At 35.5% G+C, this 22849-nt stretch overlaps 4 protein-coding genes across 12 annotated transcripts; 1 reads left to right on the forward strand and 3 right to left on the reverse strand.

The window, feature by feature from the left end:
- Positions 1 to 298: 298 nt before the first annotated feature.
- Positions 299 to 4160, forward strand: GH9A1 (glycosyl hydrolase 9A1). Its single transcript, XM_088118553.1, has 6 exons — positions 299 to 911; positions 1494 to 1801; positions 2012 to 2473; positions 2757 to 2892; positions 3012 to 3184; positions 3407 to 4160. The coding sequence occupies exons 1-6, from the start codon at positions 533 to 535 to the stop codon at positions 3806 to 3808; spliced, it is 1860 nt and encodes a 619-aa protein (XP_087974679.1). The 5' UTR covers positions 299 to 532; the 3' UTR covers positions 3809 to 4160.
- A 229-nt stretch (positions 4161 to 4389) lies between these two features.
- On the reverse strand, positions 4390 to 9196 carry LOC111008092 (SNARE associated Golgi protein family). Of its 3 annotated transcripts, none has more exons than XM_022280670.2 (7): positions 9048 to 9196; positions 8774 to 8939; positions 7715 to 7984; positions 6795 to 7031; positions 6468 to 6685; positions 5580 to 5807; positions 4390 to 4717 (listed from the first exon to the last, which is right to left on the reverse strand). In XM_022280670.2, the coding sequence occupies exons 3-7, from the start codon at positions 7967 to 7969 to the stop codon at positions 4582 to 4584; spliced, it is 1074 nt and encodes a 357-aa protein (XP_022136362.2). In that variant the 5' UTR covers positions 7970 to 7984; positions 8774 to 8939; positions 9048 to 9196; the 3' UTR covers positions 4390 to 4581. The 3 variants fall into 3 exon arrangements, with proteins under 3 accessions (XP_022136362.2, XP_022136361.2, XP_022136363.2); XM_022280669.2 differs by having other exon boundaries at positions 8774 to 8944; positions 9048 to 9195; XM_022280671.2 differs by lacking the exons at positions 8774 to 8939; positions 9048 to 9196 and adding an exon at positions 8431 to 8664.
- Positions 9197 to 11536: 2340 nt separating this feature from the next.
- PAS2 (Protein-tyrosine phosphatase-like, PTPLA) lies at positions 11537 to 14283 on the reverse strand. The gene is made up of 9 exons (XM_022280685.2): positions 14003 to 14283; positions 13811 to 13922; positions 13649 to 13667; positions 13462 to 13550; positions 13316 to 13369; positions 12320 to 12390; positions 12146 to 12227; positions 11869 to 11965; positions 11537 to 11779 (listed from the first exon to the last, which is right to left on the reverse strand). The coding sequence occupies exons 1-9, from the start codon at positions 14071 to 14073 to the stop codon at positions 11709 to 11711; spliced, it is 666 nt and encodes a 221-aa protein (XP_022136377.1). The 5' UTR covers positions 14074 to 14283; the 3' UTR covers positions 11537 to 11708.
- Positions 14284 to 14994: 711 nt separating this feature from the next.
- On the reverse strand, positions 14995 to 22849 carry MSL2 (MSCS-like 2). Of its 7 annotated transcripts, none has more exons than XM_088119031.1 (14): positions 22711 to 22849; positions 22078 to 22231; positions 21904 to 21963; positions 21213 to 21376; positions 19276 to 19402; positions 19075 to 19172; positions 18844 to 18957; positions 18559 to 18619; positions 17907 to 18056; positions 17709 to 17819; positions 17436 to 17603; positions 17196 to 17309; positions 16581 to 16637; positions 14995 to 16380 (listed from the first exon to the last, which is right to left on the reverse strand). In XM_088119031.1, the coding sequence occupies exons 2-14, from the start codon at positions 22153 to 22155 to the stop codon at positions 15487 to 15489; spliced, it is 2196 nt and encodes a 731-aa protein (XP_087975157.1). In that variant the 5' UTR covers positions 22156 to 22231; positions 22711 to 22849; the 3' UTR covers positions 14995 to 15486. The 7 variants fall into 7 exon arrangements, with proteins under 7 accessions (XP_087975157.1, XP_087975159.1, XP_087975158.1 ...); XM_088119033.1 differs by having other exon boundaries at positions 22078 to 22224; positions 22711 to 22837; XM_088119032.1 differs by lacking the exon at positions 22711 to 22849 and adding an exon at positions 22529 to 22683.

Genomic DNA, 22849 nt, shown 5'->3' on the forward strand with positions numbered 1-22849 from the left:
ATACTAATGTTATACTATCTAATATATACTTAATTGATACATTTTGAAGATTTTTGGAAGGGTAAAATTAGAATAACCAAAAAATGGGAAAAATAGATTTTAAATATTCCTAATTATTAATAGCTTTGTTTTTTATTAGTATTAATATTATGATAGTTTCTACTAATTAGGCAATAATTTGACTCATTTTCAGCACCGTCACTCGCTTTCTGAAAATTTAAAATAATTAATTGAACGAGAGAAAAAAAAATAGAAATGAAAATCCGGAAAAGTGTATTCATCACACAGAACAGAACACAGACAGCTATTGCTCTGCTTTCCGCTTTCCTTTGTTCTTCATATACTCCTCTCCTGCTCTTCTTCACTGCCTTTAATTCTCTCCTCTCTCTCTCTCTACATTTTTCCATTCCTCCCAGAAATTTGATAGATCTGGGCTTCTTCTCCGCTTTTCGGTGCCGAATTTCATCTCTCTGTTCTTTGATTCCTGCTCTTTCGTTTCGTCGATTCGTGTTACTCAGAGGAGAGATCGAAGATGAGTATGTACGGGCGGGATCCGTGGGGGGGTCCGCTTGAGATCAACGCGGCGGATTCAGCCACCGACGACGATCGGAGCCGGAATTTGCAGGATTTGGACAGGGCGGCTCTGTCTCGGCCCTTGGACGAGACGCAGCAGAGCTGGCTGCTAGGACCTGGCGAGCAGAAGAAGAAGAAGTATGTAGATCTGGGCTGCATTATTGTCAGCCGTAAGATCTTCGTCTGGACTGTTGGAACCCTACTCGTGTCTGGGTTTATCGCCGGACTTATTACCCTAATCGTTAAAACGGTGCCGCGCCACCACCACCCTCACCCGCCGCCGGACAATTACACCCTCGCCCTCCACAAGGCCCTCATGTTCTTCAATGCTCAGCGATGTATGTTCATCTTTCATTCCTTATCTTTCTATTCCTCCATTTCTACTTCACCATTGCATTATCAGTACTTTTGGTGATAATTGGTGTGAATCTGGAATTTTTTACTTCATATTCTTTACTCAATCAGGCTGGATCTGGTTTTGGATGACTTTTCCCCACTGGGTTTTGACTCATAACAGGAGATCCTATCTTTTTTTTTTTTTTTCCTCAAACTATACCGAGTTGTTATTGGAGATGTTTAACCTTATTTGATACCTGTCTATTTAAAATCTAGGATGCATAGTCAAGAAAATTAGTTGATGATGAAAATGTTCATTGATCATCTTAAGATGTATATGTGAATTGATGATGCGCTCAGTGAGTAATCATCCAATCGATTTACCATTAATTACTGGCTAACCCCTTTATATATAAAAAAAAAAAGTTCTAATTGGTCTTTGCTACTGATAAAATTCTGATGAAACATTAGATTGGATTTCTACTTGTAGTTAGGCAGTAAAGATTTAACTTTATGTTTGTTATTTTTCAATAATCAATGACCTGGTATTGTGTTATTTACCTCATTTTCGTCCGTGAATGCAGCTGGTAAGCTCCCGAAGCATAATAATGTGTCCTGGAGGGATAATTCCTGCACGCGGGATGGTGACGGTTCATCATCTCTCTTTAAGGATCTGTCTGGTGGCTTTTATGATGCTGGAGATGCAATTAAGTTCAACTTTCCTGCCTCTTTTGCCATGACCATGTTAAGTTGGAGTGTCATTGAATACAGTGCAAAATATGAAGCTGCTGGAGAGCTTAACCATGTCAAAGATATTATTAAGTGGGGGAGTGATTACTTCCTCAAGAGTTTTAACCATACTGCAGATTCTGTCAATACCATTGCTATGCAGGTACAAAAAAACTCTTACTTGTGTCATGTTGAATGAATGCTTTTTTTCGACTTCCTACATGACTTGGGTGCAATTCCTCTTGCAAATACGCTGAAGTAAATTATGAATGTGCCCCTAAATAAGAATTGTCTTTCCCTTCATGTGCAAGTTGTTGAATAATTCTTTTGTTGTTCAGCTATAATATTTATTTTTCCATCCATCATATGACAGGTCGGAGTGGGGGATACCTCTGGAGGAAATACAAGTCCTAATGATCATTATTGTTGGATGCGCCCAGAGGACATTGATTATGTACGACCTGTACAAACGTGCAGTAGTTGCTCGGATCTTGCTGCCGAAATGGCTGCTGCTTTAGCTTCAGCATCCATTGTTTTCAAAGATAACAAGGCATACTCACAGAAACTTGTCCACGGTGCCAGAACACTCTTCAAATTTGCCAGAGAGCAGAGAGGCCGATACAGTGCAGGTAATTCAGAAGCTGCAATCTTCTACAACTCAACTAGTTATTGGGATGAGTTTGTATGGGGTGGAGCTTGGTTGTATTATGCAACTGGGAATTCTAGTTATCTTCAACTTGCTACCACACCCGGCATTGCCAAACATGCGGGTGCTTTCTGGGGTGGTCCTGATTATGGAGTGTTGAGCTGGGACAACAAGCTTGCTGGTGCTCAGGTTAGTTCACGATTTCTCATTGCCCTCAATTACAAAACTTCCATTCTTAAATGTAACGTGGCATTTCTTTTAGATTCTTGCGATGAATTATGATGCATTTGCTTATTTTTGTAAATGTCGTGTTGTCGAGATTTCTCGTCACAATATTTAAGTGTGATCACCAGTTTTTTGCAATGAATTTGAATCATGAGTATTCGTTGGGAACTTTAATTAATATCTACGGAAACTCATACGTACCATGTATCAAATTATTGCTGAAACTAAATTCTACCATTTCTTGCAGGTTCTTCTTAGCCGTTTGCGATTGTTCTTGAGCCCTGGATATCCATACGAGGAAATATTGAGGACATTCCACAATCAAACTAGCATAGTCATGTGTTCCTACCTGCCCTTTTTCACAAAATTTAATCGAACTAGAGGTATGCCACTCCTCATCCTTGTTGGTAATTGAACTCTTTAACCTTGTAAACCATAATAGTTGTTACAATGTACTAATACATTTTACATTTTTCGCTGTCGTGTTGGGGTGATCTTATAGGAGGCCTAATTCAGCTAAATCATGGAAGGCCACAGCCTCTTCAGTACATTGTCAATGCAGCCTTTTTGGCCACCCTGTACAGTGATTACTTGGAAGCAGCAGATACACCTGGATGGTACTGTGGACCCAATTTCTATTCAACTGATGTTTTGCGCGACTTTGCCAAGACCCAGGTATTAATTACTTCCTTACAATTAAAAACTTTTTTCTTATGAATTATATTATTGGTTAAGTTTAGTTTGGTTCAACATGTTTAATTGTTAACCGAACCAATAAGTTCAATTGAACCGAATCTACTCGAGTATGGACTAGTTCGGTCAGGTTCATCAGTTTAGTTCGGTTTCTATACCCATAAATACACACTCAATTCAAGACTATTCTCTGGTATTCTGCAGATTGATTATATCCTTGGCAAAAACCCCCGTAAAATGAGCTACATCGTGGGTTTTGGAAATCATTACCCGAAACATGTGCATCATAGAGGTGCATCGATCCCAAAGAACAAGATCAAATATAACTGCAAAGGAGGATGGAAATGGAGGGACAGCACGAAACCTAACCCAAATACAATTGTTGGTGCCATGGTTGCTGGTCCTGACAAGCACGACAGGTTTCATGATGTTCGTACCAACTATAACTACACCGAGCCAACTCTAGCTGGAAATGCAGGCTTGGTTGCAGCGCTCATTGCTCTGTCAGGTGAAAAGACAACTGGAATTGACAAGAACACCATCTTCTCTGCAGTGCCTCCAATGTTCCCAACTCCACCACCACCTCCAGCACCTTGGAAACCTTGATCATATAACACACATTCTTCTGAAAGCATGTCGCCGTAAGTTGCAGAAACGCTGTTGGTTGTGGTGATCGGATTTTGAAACGTCTGTCTGTCGAGGTGAAACTGAAGACTGTAGGGAAAGAATGTAAAACAATATTGCTTGGCAGAGAAACCACAAGCCAAATGATGGAGTTAACTATAAGGATTTTGGCTTTAGGGGAGGGTGTTTTTGATACCTGTTTTAATCCTTTATTCTGCAACTCTTGATTTGGAGTTTGTGATATAGTTAGTACATAATGTATTCTTTAAACACGAAAAAGCTGTAGAGGTGAAAGTGTTTGACAATAAGCTGCCATGGTTTCTTTGCAGGTGAAGTCTTTGCTTCTCTTTTTATAATTTTTCCTTCTTTCTGAAATGTGGGTTTGGCCATTGGTTTTCTGATTTTCTACAGTTGCCTACTGGGAAAGCCATTGCTGAGGAAGCAAGCAAATTCATGAATGCATGGTAGGTGTCACAATTGCACTTCACTACTTGGCTTTTAGGCAAGAAAATTATTTTTATACAGCGTGGGATCTTGCGTTCTTCAAAGTGGTGAGAAGTCACTTGCACTCAAAACTAATATATAAACAACAAACTACAAATTTAGTTATATTGTATCAATACATAATGAGTGAGGCCTCTTGGGCATGCAACCTTTGATGAGCATGACCACAACATTCTCTCTTACCTAGTTCATTGAAGTTCCCGATCGATGCTAAGTAAACTCGAGTCTTTGACTAAAATAACTCTACCCCTTCACCATGCTCCCAATTGATCTCGTCTAGGTGCCTTTTCCACCCTATCGAGCATGCCTGCCACTCTTATTTTGTAGGTAATCTCCCCGATGACTTCTTCGACTGCTCTATCTTCCCTCTTCACATCAATTGAGGATCTGCACACCTCATCTTCTAAGTCAGGATGGTAATGACTGAATGAATCTTCACTTTTTTATTTTTCAACTACAAACGAATCTTACATTTGCTTGACCAACCAGCATTTTGGAACCTTTTTCTCTAATTTCTCTAGCGAACTCAATATCAAATTGCACAAAGTTTCATAACACTGATTGACGACAACTCCTAATTGTAAGGTTCGTGATAATGGTAGAACTGTACTTTTATAATTATTCACCCAATATTGTCTCCCTTGAAACTTCAGAAAAACTTTTACCTCTCTTTACGTTATCAAGATGAACTGTTTCTTGTATTTTCTCTAATTTCACAAGAATTTTCTATATTCTGTTTCTTGTTCTTTGTGGAGAAAAAACGTGAGTTCTAATAAGGTCTAATCACAGCCCCACCAATGCTTTAGATCCCGGAAGAAAAAAAAGTTCACCCCTCCTGAAGCGATGATCTTGGTGCAGGCATTAAAAATCATCTATTGAATACACGATTTTGAAACTAGCCAACAGCTATCGTATTTTTCGAACTACTTTAGAAATCATCACAAAATTCTACATTCTTTTTCCCTTTCAAAGCAAATCCAGACTCTCACAAACCCATTTCTATTAACATGAACCCTTTCCTCCCACACTCTAAAGACCTGTTCGGAATGAAAAAGGAACAGAAAAAGGAAAACAATTTGCAAAATGAATAAATTTTAAGCCTGAAAACCTTTACAGAACAACTTAATTCAGTGGTGTTAGTGTTCAGAATCCTCTAGGTTATTTGTTAATTTTGCAGGAACTAATCTGCATCTTATCCAAGCGAGTTCACCAATATGGCAATCTAGATGGAAAACCAAATTACTTGTACCTTTCGGGTGAAAGATTCTCCACCTCGAAACTGCCAGGGTGAGAGGCAGAATATTTTCCATCATCTTGTGCCATTTGAAGCTTGCTCAGCGTCCTTTTTGCATAAACAGTGAAAATAATCGTAGTGATGATCGCGATGATGAAGGAGATGACATTATACACAATCTCTACCGTCGTCAGGTGATGTTTTCCATATTGGACGTCTGCTAGTGTCCTCATTAGCCGACCACTGCACCAAATTAAAGCCCGACATATTTAGCATATGTTTATGAGCGCATATAAGTCTAGGTACATATATCTCATTATGCAAAACAAGGTTCCGTTCATTTTCCAGAATGCACACAAGCATATGATGGGAGAAATTTTAAAACTAGATGAACATTAACGTTGTTTACAATTCTTTTTTTCTTTAGTAATGGAAACATTCAATGTGTTAGAAAATAAGTGGACAACTAGAGAAACAAAGTACCCAAAAAGTAGGGAGGGATATAAGACATCACTCATATCTGTAACAACTAGGGATAAAAAGAAGCTACTTTGACATTGATGATGAAAATAGAAATAGGTAGCTTACATATATTCCTATCTAAAGAACTCCAATTATAGGCTAATATATATATAAAACTAACCCAAAAATTGTACCCCCACCTTTATATTTATCTCAATAGATTCTTCTGTTTCATATGAATAATCAAGAAAGTTTTGAATGTATATAGTTTAATATGCCGTAACAGAAACACAATTCCTGAAAGAACCTTTGTAAATCTTGAAATTTGGCTTATTTTCGATTTATATATGCACAGACACACATTCACACGAATGTGTTAACTTTCCTTCTTACATTCTTGGGTAAATTAAAAGTAATCAAACAAGGGACGAAGAAAGAAACCTGTAAATGTAAATGAAAGCCTCTGGTATCATTCCTGCAATTGACCCACACAAATAGGGCCAAAACCTCATACTTGTTACCACAATCGCATAATTGAAAATAGTGTACGGAAATGGTGAAACCCTAAAGAGTGCAACAACTTGAAATTGACGAAACCAGCTCCCTTCCCCAGCAAGCCTGAGCATTTCTGCTTTTTGAGGCCATCTCATTAACCATTGCTGCACGATAAGGAATAAACAGAGATTATGGAACCAAATGACAAACTATAGCATGGGTCCAATTGATCTCCAGAATAAATTTTCTTCCTAAAATTGATAAAGATCTTACATGAATGCGGTCACGGAAGAATAATCCAATTAAATACGGCAGGACCATCCCAATAGTTGTTCCAACCATTATAATAACAAACCCAAGGCCATAGCCAAAAATCATCCCAGCCAACCACATTGAAGGGCCAGAGGGGATAAAAAATACAGGAAATAGTGCCAGAGAAGCAACAAGCGTAAGTGCAAGCATAGGTCGACCAAAGGCAGTAGCTTCCCACTGCATGATTGGGATAATGACCTGAAATGAACTCAGGGAGCAAAAATAGAGGTCAAATAAATCACAGGAATTAAAAACGTTAGAAATAGAGTAGATATTCAACATAACAGTCTTGAAACAAAACTTACTAAAAGCACCAAGGAAAAAATCATAGTATAGTCTAATTGACAGATGAACAAATTTATACGATATGTTTATTGGTCATTCATAATAATATACCACTTGGCTGTTATTTCCTTCTCTACATTAAATAGTTTGCCTTATCACATACTTTTCCTGCTGCATTTGCAATCAGAATAGTTTTTAAGTTCTAGGGACCTCTATAGAATAAGAATTGAAGTTCTCAACAGTCATACAAACAATAATCATGATGAGTTCCCATCTCAAGTACATTAATTCTGTGCCTACGAACAAAACTAAAAACTCTCTCCAATGGATAAAATCCTCTTTAACACTACACTATATGTAGATTTTACTGCACTCTTGGTTACTTTGTTATTCAAATCAGAATATGATTAATCCATATTCAAAGCCATTATTACATCAAACTTAGTTTCATAAGGCTGCAAGTATATCATACACTATGAGCAGCAGAAACGAAAAATCTTTGAAAAATAAATAACAGGCAAAGGTTAAATTTCCTGCAGTTCAACTAATGGGTAGGTTATAAACAGAAGAAATGGTGATGTAATTAATCAAATTACCTTCTCAAAAAGAAACGGCACTCCCCACTTGAAGAAAGCAAGAAGAAATACGATACTGATAATGCACCATAGTGAGACTTTGATCCACCACTTGAAGGATTTAATTTTTAATTTAGCTCTAGGCTGTAGAATCTCTGTTTCCAAAGGACTTGCTTCATTAGCTATGACTAGCCTTACACATTCATTATTCTCACTTCCTTCATGCCTGCTATTTGCATCATTACCCAGCTTTTCTGTTGATTTGTGCATGTCCATTGACAACCTGGAGGCCTATTATTCGTAAAGACAGAGCATAAGAAGCAATCTACAAAAGCATAATTCAGGATATATAAACGTATCACTTGAATTAACGTGTCGACCCATCACTTAAGTGATGACTTTCACCCAAAACTTCTCTCTAAAATCTCATCCTACCCTCTAATCAGCCCTACAAATTATACGGAGCAGCCATGACTAACATAAATATGTTTTAACTAACGATTCACAAAAACTATTGACAATAATATGGTTCACGAACATGATAGAGTTTGAAGCTATAACTTCCAACATCCACAGTTCATTTCACTGAAATGCTTATAATGAAGAGGAAGAATCTAGTTCCCAAGCATGCATGTTACTCAACAAATCAACGTCCCTCGATTCTGGAGAACGCAAGCGGCACACAGATGAAGAGCTGCAAGAAACCAAGATACTTCGATATTTATGACTGTACTCACAAATAGAGCAGCGTGACTTGCGATAGCGGTGGAATAGACAGACAAACATAGTCACGGAACAACGGAAAGGGTTCACAGAAAATGACCAACCACCCCCCAAGAAATTCTCCAAGCTCGGCGAAGCAGCAGAGTAATTACGATTTACGAGGCAAGGAAAGGCGAGCAAAACAAAACAAATCAAATCAAAACAACAACAACAACAACAACAATCAAGACACAGAAGAAACGGGCAAAAGGGAATCGCAAGCAGAAGACAGAAAGAAAACTAGGGTTTCCAGACATGATCGAAGCACAACCCATATAAAGCACAAGTCTCAAGAAACGAAGAAATTGGAAGAATTACCCAGAGCCACCAGATAAAGAACCGGAGCAGGATTGAGGAGACGATCAGCCGTAGACTTGGCCGGACCTCGAAAATGGCGCCGACCCACCGGCAGGGCCAGGAGAAAAGCAACAACAGTAACACACGGACACGGGGGCGGCTGCAATTGCTTTGCTTAGAAGAATGTCTTTCCTTGAAGAAATTCAAAGTTCAAAGTTCAAAGTTAACGACTGCGGGATATAAAATAGAATACGCAAATTTTGTATTGAGAGCAGAGCATCAATGGATTCCGTACCACCGTTTGAAGCTCTTCTGCGCAGTTCCATGGAAGATTCCCCACAAAAATAGAAATACCTTCCACTTCCACTCCCACTTTTCGTACAAAAAATTTTATATATTTATATATATATTTTTTTTTGTTCACCCACGCTTTGAAGAAGGCCACAGATCTCTATTTCTTGTAATTTTTTTTCTTTTATTTTTTTTTCTGGTAGCAAGAAAATTAGTGGCTTGGCTTCCAGCTACTTGAATGAAGTGTTCTGAAAATTAATTAACTGCTTTTTTTTAAATAAAATTTTGTATTTTAAATTTTCATTTGGGTCCCGCATTTTTTAAATTTTGAACGTACAATAATCTTAATTTTGTAAGTTGCTTTAAAATAATTTTAAAAACATAATAGAAACTTTTGTTGAGATCAAGGGATAAATATTCAAACAGCCCCTTTATTTCATTTTATATAATTTCACTCTGGAGGTAAATACTAAAAAAATTTCATGTTTTTTAAAACAAATTTAACAAAATTTTAAACGTGATTAAACTCTAATAAACCCAAAAGTTTAAGCGGATGGATTTTGATAAATTTAATCATTTATTAGAATTTGAGTTCACGTAGTGTCTTTTATTTGTGCCACGTCCTTTCGAAAATAACAAATAATTAATTAATTCAACATAATTATATATATGCACTTTTTTTGTGGTAGTATTTACTCTTTTTTGTTTGGTGGGGAGAAGTGAGGATGTAATGAAAAAAAAAAAAAGAAAATTCAAATAATTATGGTTGGTGGTAAAGTCAAGAGTGGATATCCAAACAATAGGTTTATTGTGGTGTTCCTAATTTATACTTCATCTGAATTTGTGCAGGTTTTTTATTTTTTTATTTTTTATTTTGGATAAGTTGTTTATTAAATTTTTTAATGAAGTTCCAAAGTTTTGTCTACACAATTTAGTATCAATTTTAGGTAAGCGTTGATTGCGTGAGTTTAATTCCATAATTGTTTTGACAAATTATTTGGATAATATCATGGTTTAAAATTTTTGATTTAATAGGAATTTGTTTGACTTGTTGATTTATTGTGATAATTTTTAATTCTGCTTTTCAAATTTGTCATGATGTTTGATTATTTGGCTAAAAAGGAATTTTAAAATTATGTGAGATTGGGGGATATCATCATGTTTTAAGTTAGTTGAGATAATCATTAATTACCGACGTTTTTTACTAAAAAAAATTATGAAATTGGAATAACAAAACCTATTAGGTTGCCTGGTAAAACTAGAATCGAAATAGAAATCAAATATATAACCATTACTATCTTATTTGTTTTCTATTTCTAGTTAATTACAAATACATTAATTAATATTATGTTTAATTAAAACAACAAATTCAAATTATATTTTATTATTGATGGTAAGTATTTTTTATTGTAACGATTTACTTAATATTAACGAATAATAAATAATTTAAACAAAATTAGATCAACTAAGAACGAAAATTTTATTATTATAATATTTAATAATAATGAATTCTATTTTAACGATTGTATTATATTAATTAATAATAACAAAGTAAAATTGAATAGAAATTCCATAATATTTCATATAATAAAATTGAAAGAATTAATAAAAGTTGTATCCTTTTGTATTAGAAGAAAATTTTCTAGTACCATAAAATAAATAAACAGAGTAAAATTGTAAAACAATTAACAAATTATATATTTTGTTAATAAATGAGACAGTAATTATGATATCCGTTTAATAAGAGATGAGATTGGTTAAGTTTTAAGAAATAAATTAAATTATCCCTTTTTAAAACGAGTAATTCACAAGTTTAAGGTGGTCCCGCAGTGCCATAACAAACAATTTGTCTTTTTTTTTCTTTTTTTTGAAACAATAACAAACAATTTGTTGATGTTTAAAAGTGGGGTGGTGGATTTTATTTAATAAATTAATATACGACTTTCATTTGTGACCAAGGAATGCTTGGAAATTCAAGAATCAAAATCTTATTTTATTTGTAATCCAAACTTTGAACCCTTCAAATACAAATCATTCTCACCAAATTTAAATTAAAAATCAACCGAAAGTTTCAATAATACACATCATTGCAGCCAAAGCTTATTCATAACATACTTGAATATCTTCTCTGTATCGTTCCAAATAAATATAATTATAATTTCAAAACATCCGTAAATGAATAAAAACAATGTATAAGAAAATTATCAAACCGAGACCTAAATTTATTTATATTTTATTTTATTCATACGACGATATATTTAACTAATTTTCATTTCATAAAAGAACAATTGGAGAAATTATTACATCATAACTATTTATGTCTGTCCACATGAACATAGTTCCGTAATTTGACATCTACTCCTTTCCATGAGGTCGGATACCCTAACTAATTTGCTGTACTCAAACTCAAAAAAGGGGGGAAAACTCTGACTAATTGGCTTATAAATAAATCAATTATATTAACCAAAATGAAATAAGATTAAGTGACTCGGCTGACAAAAATCTATAAATGCACTATTGTTGCTTAAGAAGATAATATAGTTGGTTGGGCGAATAGAAATTATGACATAAAACTATTAAACAAATGTCTTTAGCAGGATTATGCATTTCAAAAATTAAAATTAGAGATGAATATTCGAAATGTACACTGAAGCCTTAATTCTTTCTACTCTTTTTTGGATTTTGAGAGAGCTTTTGACCTCTGAACAAGCATGTAGCTATACATGTGAGGACTTCCTGCAGCAGACAATGTTTGTACAGTTATCAAAGGAATCAAAGACAAAAGGAAAAAACCGTAGCAAGTGAAGAACTTGAACCACTCGAACCTGGAGCATAGACTACGAGGATAAGAATCGCTGCGTAGAAGTAATCGAAAGAGAAGTTCCATTTGTTTGGCATCCTAAAGCAGTACTTCCCAGATTCCTGAAAGCAACTCAATATAATCATTTTCAGCAGTCAAGATGATGGCGAACTTCCTAATACAACTATGCAATATCGCTATACTTCAACACGGCATGGCGAAGGTGGGTTCAGTCTTTCGGGATTGAACTTGTAATAGTGAATCATGTCATCGTTTGTGTTGTATAACATGGGATTTCTTACCTTCATGTAAGGAAGAGCCAGATAGATCAGACCAACTTCGCTGGTGATGCCAGTTGCATACAGCAACAGGAAGGTACTATACCTACATGACATGAATGAGAACATTTTTAATGCCACATGTGGAGGAACATGGCGAATTGTACCCCGGTTCGCTTAGTGAAGGAGAGTTGGTACCTTAGCCATAGGAGCCATGAAGGTGCAAAACCAAAGGCCTCCTTCATGCCATAAAATGAATAGCGGATAATCTGCAATCATAGATTGGCAAAAAGAATCAATCGCAGAGCAATTTCTCCCTTTTTACTGTGCCATTCAACTTTGGGAGGGAAAGATAGAGAAACCAGAAGACAGAATTTATCCACCAAAGTTTGCATATGAACACAAAGTGATTACTTTTTAATTATGATACATGGTATATCTTGAACACCGTAAGGCCTCATTAATTTTGAGATAAATTTTGAGAGTTATGTCCTTAAAAGTGAGACTCTTTCTGTAAATACTTTTAGAAAATCACTGGTTAAGTACTTCTATAGGTTATTTTGAATTACTCTCGAGCGTCTCTTAGAATTTTCAAAAGTATTAGTTAAACATCATGATAAATTTGAAAAGTTTTTTTAAAATTAGTTTAAAGCAATTTTAACTATTCTAAAAGTCATGGCAAACTGACTCTAAATCTCTTAGTTCTTGTCTCACAGAATACACGAATGGCACACTTAAAAGTAAAAAAGCTGCTACCGATATACAAAATACCTTAAAGAATAAAAACACAGCACAAATCATCAACCATCTGATTAAAGCATAAAGTTCTTTTATAACAAGCAGAGACAATATATTCAAAAACCAGGACAACCAAGAGAAGACAACTTAAATGCAGAGGGTAGAGAAAACCCTCCTCAAAGAACTATACACTAACAGCTTTCCAATCATGTTTAATCAATGTAAACTATAATTACAAAATCCTTCTTGTGGATTGTAGGCCCCAAGAAGCGATTAAAGCATAAAGTTGATATGCATAATTTACTTTTAAAAAACAAAGAAATCTTGAACACAGCTCTAACCGTTTGTCAAACTCTATAATCAATAACTACTTAAAAAGTAGGTGAATAGATAAAAAGTTTGGAATCAAAGTTTCCAATTAAAGAAAGGAGAGGAGCTGGAGTCTTGATTACTTGCCTCTGTGATAGACCAGCTGATGACCAAGGAGCTAACAAGTACATGATTCCGAACCTGCCACACCCAAGCAGCAACCAGTTTATTAATTCACGTTACAGCACAAACACTATTTTATGGTTAATTGAAATAACAAGAAAGTTTTTGACCTCAGGGAAACTCCATAAGATGCCCCAAGTCACATACAATCTTGAACCAATCTGTGGTAATGTAGCTGTTACTGGAGATCTCACCAGACCTAATTGAACCAGAATTCAACTTCCTTCTTAAGGCAAAAACAGGGCAAGAAAATCTTCTTCAACAGAAGTTTTAAACGAAACATCAAATATTGCTCACCTACGAGGCCATGGAGAATCTGTCAAACAGAAAATAAGAAGTAATTACAAAGGACTTCATCTTAAGCTCCATCGTGATAGTCAGCTCATATTAAAGTATTTGGAAAACAGCTCAAGTCTAGCATTCATCTTCCGAACAGATTACAGCGAAATAAGGAAATACCTCCAGAACAGCGGCGGTTTGAGCAAGCTGAAGAGGGCATTCGACGGCATTATAAACCTGTTCGTGACCAGATTCCTTCAATTGCTTAACGGAGAAATAGAACACCTGAACCCTGAACACGCGTGCAAAAAAGAGTTCACACAATCCGATAGATCCAAAGAGAAGTGATTGCGAAGAGGGGGAAGAAATTACCATCCAACGAAGAGAGTCCAGTTGTAAATGGTGAGGTAGAGGCGCCTAACAGTTGACAACAATCCCGCCATTGATGGAGAAATGAGAGGATGGATGAAGATCTGGGGAAGCTTGAAGCTTATATGAAGAAGAGAAGTGGGGAAAGCGGGCACATAATTAGAGGAGTATTTAGGTGGGCGGCTCAACTACCTTCTTGCTTATGGCTTTAATGGCGGTCTCAGATCAGATCGCCCCGCTCAAATTTGATCCAGGCTGAGGGGAGGTTCAATTTTGTTATCTCATCACAAAATTAATAGAAATTAATGATTTAATAGTGATTGTTGAATTTAATGTTTTTATCTTTGTATTTATCATTAAGTTGAACTTTTTTTTTTAGAAATTTATTAAGTTAAAACTATTAATTAGTCCGCTTCGATTTCAATTTGATTCATTTATGGGGTATAGTTTTTATTTTTTTAAAATACAATAACGGAGTGGAGATTTGAAGACTGACTTTTTAAATAAGCTATTTTAGGTTGTTTTAAAAATTTTCAACTAAAAATAATTTAACCTAACTATTATTGCATTTATTTTATTGTATGCTTTGATTTATTTGGTTGGTTGAAAATTATGTCTTAAAATTTGTTGCTTGTTATGTTCGTTCTTCTCCTCTGGAAGTCCTCTTGAAGAGAAACTCTTTGAAAACGCATTGAATAGGAACTACGTTGGTCAATTTTGAATTAGGTGATGTTTGATAATTATTTAATTTTTAACTTTTTGTTTAAAAAATTGTGCTGGTTATTGTACAATTTTGTTAACAAGTTTTTCACCTAAATAATATTTAAATTCTTAACTAAATTTTTAAAATTAAAAAAAAAAACCAATTTTTGAAAACTCTTTGAGAAAATGTAACAAATACCCATTTTAATCTCTATTTTATATTAGTCACTAAATTTGATTGGTATAGTATTTCAATTTGCAACATGAACACAGAATTCTGTAAAATAACTACATACTCTGAGAATTTCGTTCATTATAATTTATATGCAAAATTTCCAGTATCCTCTTGAAGAAAATTCATATTCTTCTACAATAGGAATTGATCCAATCCAGCAAATCCTTTCCTGGTACAAATTTATATTTCAGAATACAAGTTTTCTGCACAAAATGGAAGCTCTCCTATTGCTATGGAAACCTCTTCAAAGTGAAAATGGTTACCAATGGATGTATTTGAGTCATCTTCAACCCAGCGAAGCCAAAGGGTTGCCATCAACAGCACCAGCTCCCGAAACCAATCAGTATTTTGTTTCACGACTCACTGCTGCAACTGCAAGAGTTGAAACGACACAAATGTACGTTCCCCCGCCCTACAGTCATGGAACTGTACTTGATGCGGCATATATAGAACGCGGCTTCACAGGGCCATGCTGCGCATTTTACAGTTGAAAAAGTTGCTTATCAACCGAGCAATCTGAATGCACTGCATCAACTAGTCTCACTAGTCACTATTCACTTGGAGGTGGAGTCTGATCTTTCGTATCCTTATCCGGAGTTGTTGCCCCATTCGTTCCATTCCCGTTCCAGCGTGCAGCCAAATCTTTCACGGTTTCAGGGGAAGAAGGCATGTCCTCCTCAATAGGAAGGGTTCTCTTAGAGCCATCCAAAGCAACACCAAGAATTAAGTTCTCTTCAACACCAGGCTTCAATGTTGATGGCTTTAAAACTGGCGTCTGTTCACCTTCTATCCTTGGCTGTGAAGTAGCTGAACTTCCCCCTGTTTTCTTAACATCTTCCGGCAAGGAAACAGCTGGATGGTTAGACTTGTAGTTCTGCTTGGTACTTCCCGAGCCATTTTCAGATTGCTTCGTACTAGGATCCTCAAATGAATTATCAGTGTCTGATCTAGTTGTTTTGGCATCAGAACTAGGCATACCAGAGATACCGTTTGTACTCGATGCAGATCTTGATGATGACTTATGTTTTGATTCATTACTTGAATTATCATCAGACATCGACGTTGGAACTTTGGGATGCTTTTTTGTATCAGAGTCTTTTTCTTCTCCAGTCCTGACTTCTGTCTTTCTGTCAGATGGTGTTGCCTCTTTGGCTGCCTTGCTGTCACCCGAAGACCGTGCAATGGGCTTACCATTTTGTTCTCCAGTTGTGCGAGACGTCCTACTGTGGCTTTGTTTTCTATCTTCTCCATAGACTTTGTATGGGGGTTCGATCATTAGCATGCGGCGATTCAAATTCACACCACCACGACCAAATATTGAATCAGAAAATGGAACACTTTCCAAGTCCGAATCACTATGCATCTTCTGCATTGTGCGGATTGGTGTGGCGAGGCGAGCCCGGTGATGTCTAATGACTCTAAGTAGATCCAAGATTATAGCTTCCTGATTTCACCAACTAGCAAGTTAGTTTAAAATTTAAAAAAATGAAAAAATAGGTTCAAAATCCAAAACGTACTCAGACGAGCTTCAGACAAAATGGATTAAATTATTGGAACTTCTTTAATTGAAAGTTGAAAGAATGAGAAGTAAACAAAAAAGAAAATTATAATGAGTAATAAAGCAAACCAAGAAGGTTGTTTTACCTTCACACAAAGGTATTCTTCAAAGTGTGAAGTCTTGACAAAACAGGATATCAAAATCTAGCAAAACAAAAAAGCACAAAAATCAGTTAGGAAACATGAGAGAGCCCCTTGCAATTTGGTGTAAACAAACAAAGATTTATGACGTTATCTAAAAACAATGCAGTTTGTCTTGACAGAGAATAAGTCGAATGATTAAATCACCCAATATAATAACTTTGGGATAAATCGAGATTTAAAATTGTCTCAATACTTGAGAATTTGAATTTTAAAATCGCCCTACCTATTATATATATATATATATATATATCTTTCGAGATGCTTGCAAGCCGCCCAGACCAAAAAAAAAAAAACCATCCTTTCAATCATAGTTATTCCACCACACAATGTAAGCCAAGCACACCCATGGATGCAGCGACCAATTTCATAATACCAACACTTTGTTCAACTCTTATTCAAGTAGGCAAAATTTGTCAAACGAATATGCTAAATTTGCAACATTTTAGTGTGCTTTTGGCATTTTAGTTGAGGAGTATATTTAAGTTATTCAACTTCGAGACAAAATTGAAAACTTCAGGAATAAAAAATCATATTTATGTCAAAATGTTTAATACCGACCAAAAGTGCCTGGTTTTCAGGATTCACGTTCTCCAAAAATACTCTTCTATGCAACCTCTGTTGTTCAACTTGAGGGTTCTTCGCCAAGACTTTCCGCATGTCAGCGACAATATTCTGCAGAGAGATAAACATACATTTGTCATACATGTGTCTATATATACACATATATACATATAAATATTCAAAATAAAATAACGCTCCCTTACCCAACTGAAAAGAAATAAATAAAATAACGCTCACATTGATTTTATTGACGTCCAAATGGCTGATGGCTAGGTGGGTTTTAATACGCCAGTGAGTTTTTTGACTCAGATTTCTAACCACGTTAATGGTAAACTGATGGTTTGGTATGTGAACTGCTTCACGATCTTCACCTCTAATAATTGTTGGCGACCACCATCCTACATGCTGCAGTTGATAGAAACGATATTGAATGTCTATTGCATTCATATAAGATGTTTCTAACGACATTAAAACTTCTAAAGGTGCATGGTTCAACACAAACATACAAACCTCAACCGTGCCAGAAACTTCATAGCCCTCAATCTTTGTTTGAATCCATTCATTGACTATGAAAGGACGAGTTGCATGGATCATCACACTTGAAAGGAAGTTTGTGAATATCTAGTAGGTACAGTGAGATAAAATCTATAATTAGTAAAAAAAATTGGAAGGAACAGAGAACACAACCCATAATAATCGAAAATGTACTTCACGGCCAGCTAGTGTCAGCAACACAGTCCCAAGACCTCCAGCTGTAAGCCATTTTTGGGTAGAAAAGCCCAAGAGCTCCATGAACAGTGAGACAGCAGCAACCCATACTGCAGAGTATACGGCCTTCCAAGCAAATTGAAAGCCCATCTGCATAGGCATAGAACTTATATTCACACTTCCATGGTTTTTAATAAATCATGAAACAAGAATTCCTGTGAGAATCACATCTTGAAGGATACAAACCCATTTAAAATGATATTTAAAGCAAAATTGAAATGAAAGATATTAACTCCATATATTGCGTGTACTTTAAGTTCGTAAATTCAGGAATTCATAGCTGTTTGACCAATCTCTTTCTGATACTGGACGCCACTCAAATTGTCTTCAAGGCAATGGTAAGGAATATAGCCATGTACAAAATATAGCTTTTGCTGAATTGCATCGTCCAAGAAACATTGACACGATAATTAAAGGTGTGTTGCTTTAAATATAATGTGAAATACCATACAACACAGAGCTTACAACAAAAGACAGCTGGTTTGACACTATAAGATGATCTTCACATAAGTATGTTTATCAACCAACAGAAACTTGATAACATGATATATATTAAGCGTAGATTACAATTGTGATGGCATACTGTACATACATTTCTTGCGTCACTGGATTCGGTGGTCTCTGAGAAGAACTTCTGAGCTTGTTCAATCATACTACACCAGAAGAAAAAATGGGAAAAGAAGAAGAAAAATAGACCAAAAAAAGGCAAGGGTTAATCAAATTGAATCTTTTTCATAAGCAAAAAGCCTCGAGTAAGGGTAACATATCATTGCTAGCTAGATTCAGGTCATTTTCTGTTCATGGCAATAGCAGATTTCTTCACTCTATAGGTCAAAACTCATTAAACATTTCAAACAGCAAGGTCTCAAACTCTCACCTTGATAAGCAATACGCAAAGGCCAGCACCGTGGACAACGACCTAACAAAATTTAATATACGTTGCTTCACAACTTGGCTAGGCTTTGTAGGTAAAACTACTGGATCCAAAGCTCTGCAAAAGCAAGACCAGGACCATTATACTACACTAGTCAGAGAAGAACTATTTTTAAAAGAGGGACTGAGAAGATAAGTCTATGTCTCAACATATAAAATACTATATTTCAAGGACCTGCAAATAAGTGCAACTCCAGCCCATAGCAATAATGGTTGAAGATACAAGGTCATGACTTTATACGTGCGACTTTTTTTCCAGTTATTATCGCTCCCCTGCAAGTCAATTATCGAACAATATTAAAACAATAGAATACAATTAAAGAGGAGAATGAGCAAGTGCAATGCAACATAAGAAACAAAAGTTGAGTCAACATACATGGAGGAGTAGGCTTCTAGTATAACGCAAAAATGGTCCAAGACCCCATACAGCAAACATGATAATACAAACTGCAGGAACCAACTTAATCACTGGAGGAGGACAACCACCTAATACATTACAAAACCTGCGTTATATGATCAAATGTGAAGAACCAGTTGGGCTCAAATATTATCAATTTCAATTTTTAATCTCGTGTGGAAACGAAAAATGAAAAATCTTAGAGATGCATGGATGTTTTGCCACGATGGAAACATTATCGATCACTCAAAGATGGAGGGTGCATTTTAATTAATTTCAAGAGTCTATAAGGCAGATTTTAAGAAATAACATATCGTTTAAGATTAAGCTAAATATATACCTTTATGGCTAAGTCCCAATGTTTGTGTTGCTTTTCAATTTAATCCCTAGCTTAAAATTCCAATTTCATCCTTTATAAGATAAGGTTTTTCAATCAAGTCCTTACTCCTTACTATCTCACTAAACATTAAAATCTAGGTTTAACATAAAAATATATTATATATTTATATTAATTAAGTTGGAATCACCCTACGCTTTAAGTTAATTGGTTGAACATGCCCCACATAAAAAGGATAATATTCAAACTTTTCTAGAACATTAAGGAAGAAATGGATAAATGGCACATACATTAGGGGACAAGTTTTTTATTTTTATAAGAGACAAGTCTTGTATTATCAAAAGAAGGAAGGGCAGCCTAAGGTACATTAGGGGACAAAATTGCATACTTAGCCTTAAGATTATATATACATAAATATCTCTTATTAATTTGAAAAAATACTTGAACTAGTAAGAAAATTGGTATTTAGTCAAACCAACAACACTGCAACAGCTATAGCGTACGAATCATTGCAATTATTATATCCATAACGAACGCCATGTAAGGACTGAAGTCCTCAAGATTAATTTCACCAGTTGAAAAATATGAGGTTAAACTACAATTTGTTCCCTAAACTATTGGCTATTTTCTATTTTAGTTTTTATGATACAAGCACACAAGTTTCTAGCTTTTAATCAAATCTCCATGTTAGTCCCAACCATCAACTGTGCTAGCATGTTTTAACGAAGCTAAGATGGCTCAACTAATTGCTTACTTTGAAACAAGCGTGGTTGGCTACCTGTGCATTAAAATTTACTCCTAAAAGGAATACATAGTTCATAACACGAGGTCCTAGATAAAGCTCAAATTGAGTCTTGGATGTTGATTGATTTCAAGCACAACTTGACTTTATAGTCATGTCCCAATTAAAAAAATTAGAAACTGACACTAGACGTAAAGGAGAAACATCTAGCTAGGATGACAAGGAACTCAATCTTGTAATGGATGAAGACGGCCACCAAAATTGTCAGCAAGACCAAGATTCAGGATGAAGACATATGTGAGAAATGCAACCAGAAGTCATTTATCAAAACCAGGGATGAGAGACTTAATCAAGTATTTTTAGAAAAGTACTCCTGAACCAAAACCCACAATTCTAGTGTTTTCTCAAAGTTCCAGAATTGTCCTTCGTTCAACTTGTCTCAAATGACATCCAACATCATCCATGTATGCAATGATATGTCCATCTTAAGTTCTAATGAAATTTTACCTACTTTTATTGATGCAAAAACCTACAAAGATGTTTTGTAACTGGGGACTAACTGGAACATTTTGAAATGGTATACAAGTGAACCAATATTTGGGAATAAAAAATTATACTAACGTAAAATTTATCAAGATGGCGTGATTTTTTTTATAAGGTTTGTAGTAGCTTTGGTGTCAATAGTGGAGCTAACAGGTAACATATCAGAATTGTGAAAGGGATGGAGAGAATATCGTTGATCTTCACTGTGAATGTGATTATGTGAGAACAATCTTATATAAGTCAATGCTGGGAAGATTTTGGGGCATTCATACATGAAACCAGACAAATACTGACCTTGTCAAAGCCACTACAGCTGCCTTAATCCCAGGAGGATCCAGTGGTTGGTCTGTCATCAATGACGAGTGGCACCTAAATACATTGTATCTAAAAGGTACAGTGTAATTAGGTGAGTACTTCATGCTAAATAAATGAGTGCTCCAAGTGTTCTTCTGCTGAAACTGCAATAAGAAATATTTTCAAGTATTTACAAGGCAAGAATTTCATATGCAGCCAATGCTCAAATAGCCAGGCTTACACAAAATATACACACCCAAATACACATGGAAAGCATCCAAACCCATTTTGATATAAGGGACACATTCTTGCTGACCTCCAAGGACAACAGTTTTTTTTTTAAGTTCTGGTTTCAAAAGAATAGTAATAAAACAAAACAAAAAATTTTTAATCATCAAAATTTATCGTTATTCATTGAAGAAAACATATTGAGAAACATCATGTCAACAACAAAGCAACAAAAGGTTGGCAAAATGAAAAATTATAATCAATTTAGGAACCAATTTGAAACAAAAAAAAAAAAAAGAAGGGACTGATTGCAGACTCTTTTGTATTTGAGGACTCAGAAGTATAGCACGTATCTAAGAGACAACCAAGTAGCACCAACGTCTGACAGACATGCATTTCGATGGGCTAAAATTATGCTTTTTAAGAAAAGCTAAAAATAATTGTTCCAAGCTAACAAACTCACTAAACGAGGCGATGGACTGGCTGCACTCAATAACCGTATGTTATTGCTCTGAGTGGCAAACTGTAAAGAACATTAAGTTTTGGATAAGAACAAAAAGAGACATTACAACAAAAATATTTACTTGAGTCTTATAAATATATAAACTGTCTGGAGGCAGGGAGAAGGTTCCTATACCTTAAGGTTTTCTTCATACAAACGGTTCCTCCAGGGTCCCAGATGATAGGACAGTTGCAAAGAACCGACAATAACCATTTCTCAAACTAAATAAATGCTGAGATGTTGACACTTGAACAATAAAACTCCTATGCAGCACGATGACAGCTGAAAGCTGCACTAAATCATGCTTTATTAATACATGAATGAAAACATAGGTGATACAGAACCAACTAACAGTAATTAATAGTCAAGAATCTAAACTCTCTCTGGCATTTTGTTCATATAACTTGCAATAACACAACCAAAATCATAACATATTTTTCTCCGAACCCTAACTTCAGAACAACACTTAATCGCGGATCAGAATTCAACAAACAACAACTTATAAAGAAGAAAAAAAATCAAACGGTAGAACCAAGGAAACAAAACTTCAAACTTCTGAGCTGAATCCATCGACACAAATACTAACCTGATATTGATCACAAGTTAAGTAATTGAAGAACTTCTAAGGTTATTGCCCGTGATGACGACGATGACAACGATGGAAAAGAGAAACTACTAAAGCCAAAAAAAAAAAAAAAAAAGACGGACGCCAAAGTTTGCTGATTTGCCATTAACGGAAATTTTTGGATTGAACGCCGAAGATACTACCTGGTCAAATCGAAGCAAAATACGTTGGCGGCCAAATTTCTACAGCTTCCGATCGAAACCACCGTCTCTATTTCGCCTGCTCATGCGTAGGTAGGAAGAAAAAGAAATGAAAACAGGGCCCACTTTTCAAAAAGGTCTT

Source organism: Momordica charantia, assembly GCF_013281855.1.
Source record: "Momordica charantia cultivar OHB3-1 chromosome 10 unlocalized genomic scaffold, Mcharantia_2.0 BLBB01000010.1, whole genome shotgun sequence".
Lineage (NCBI taxonomy): Eukaryota > Viridiplantae > Streptophyta > Magnoliopsida > Cucurbitales > Cucurbitaceae > Momordica > Momordica charantia.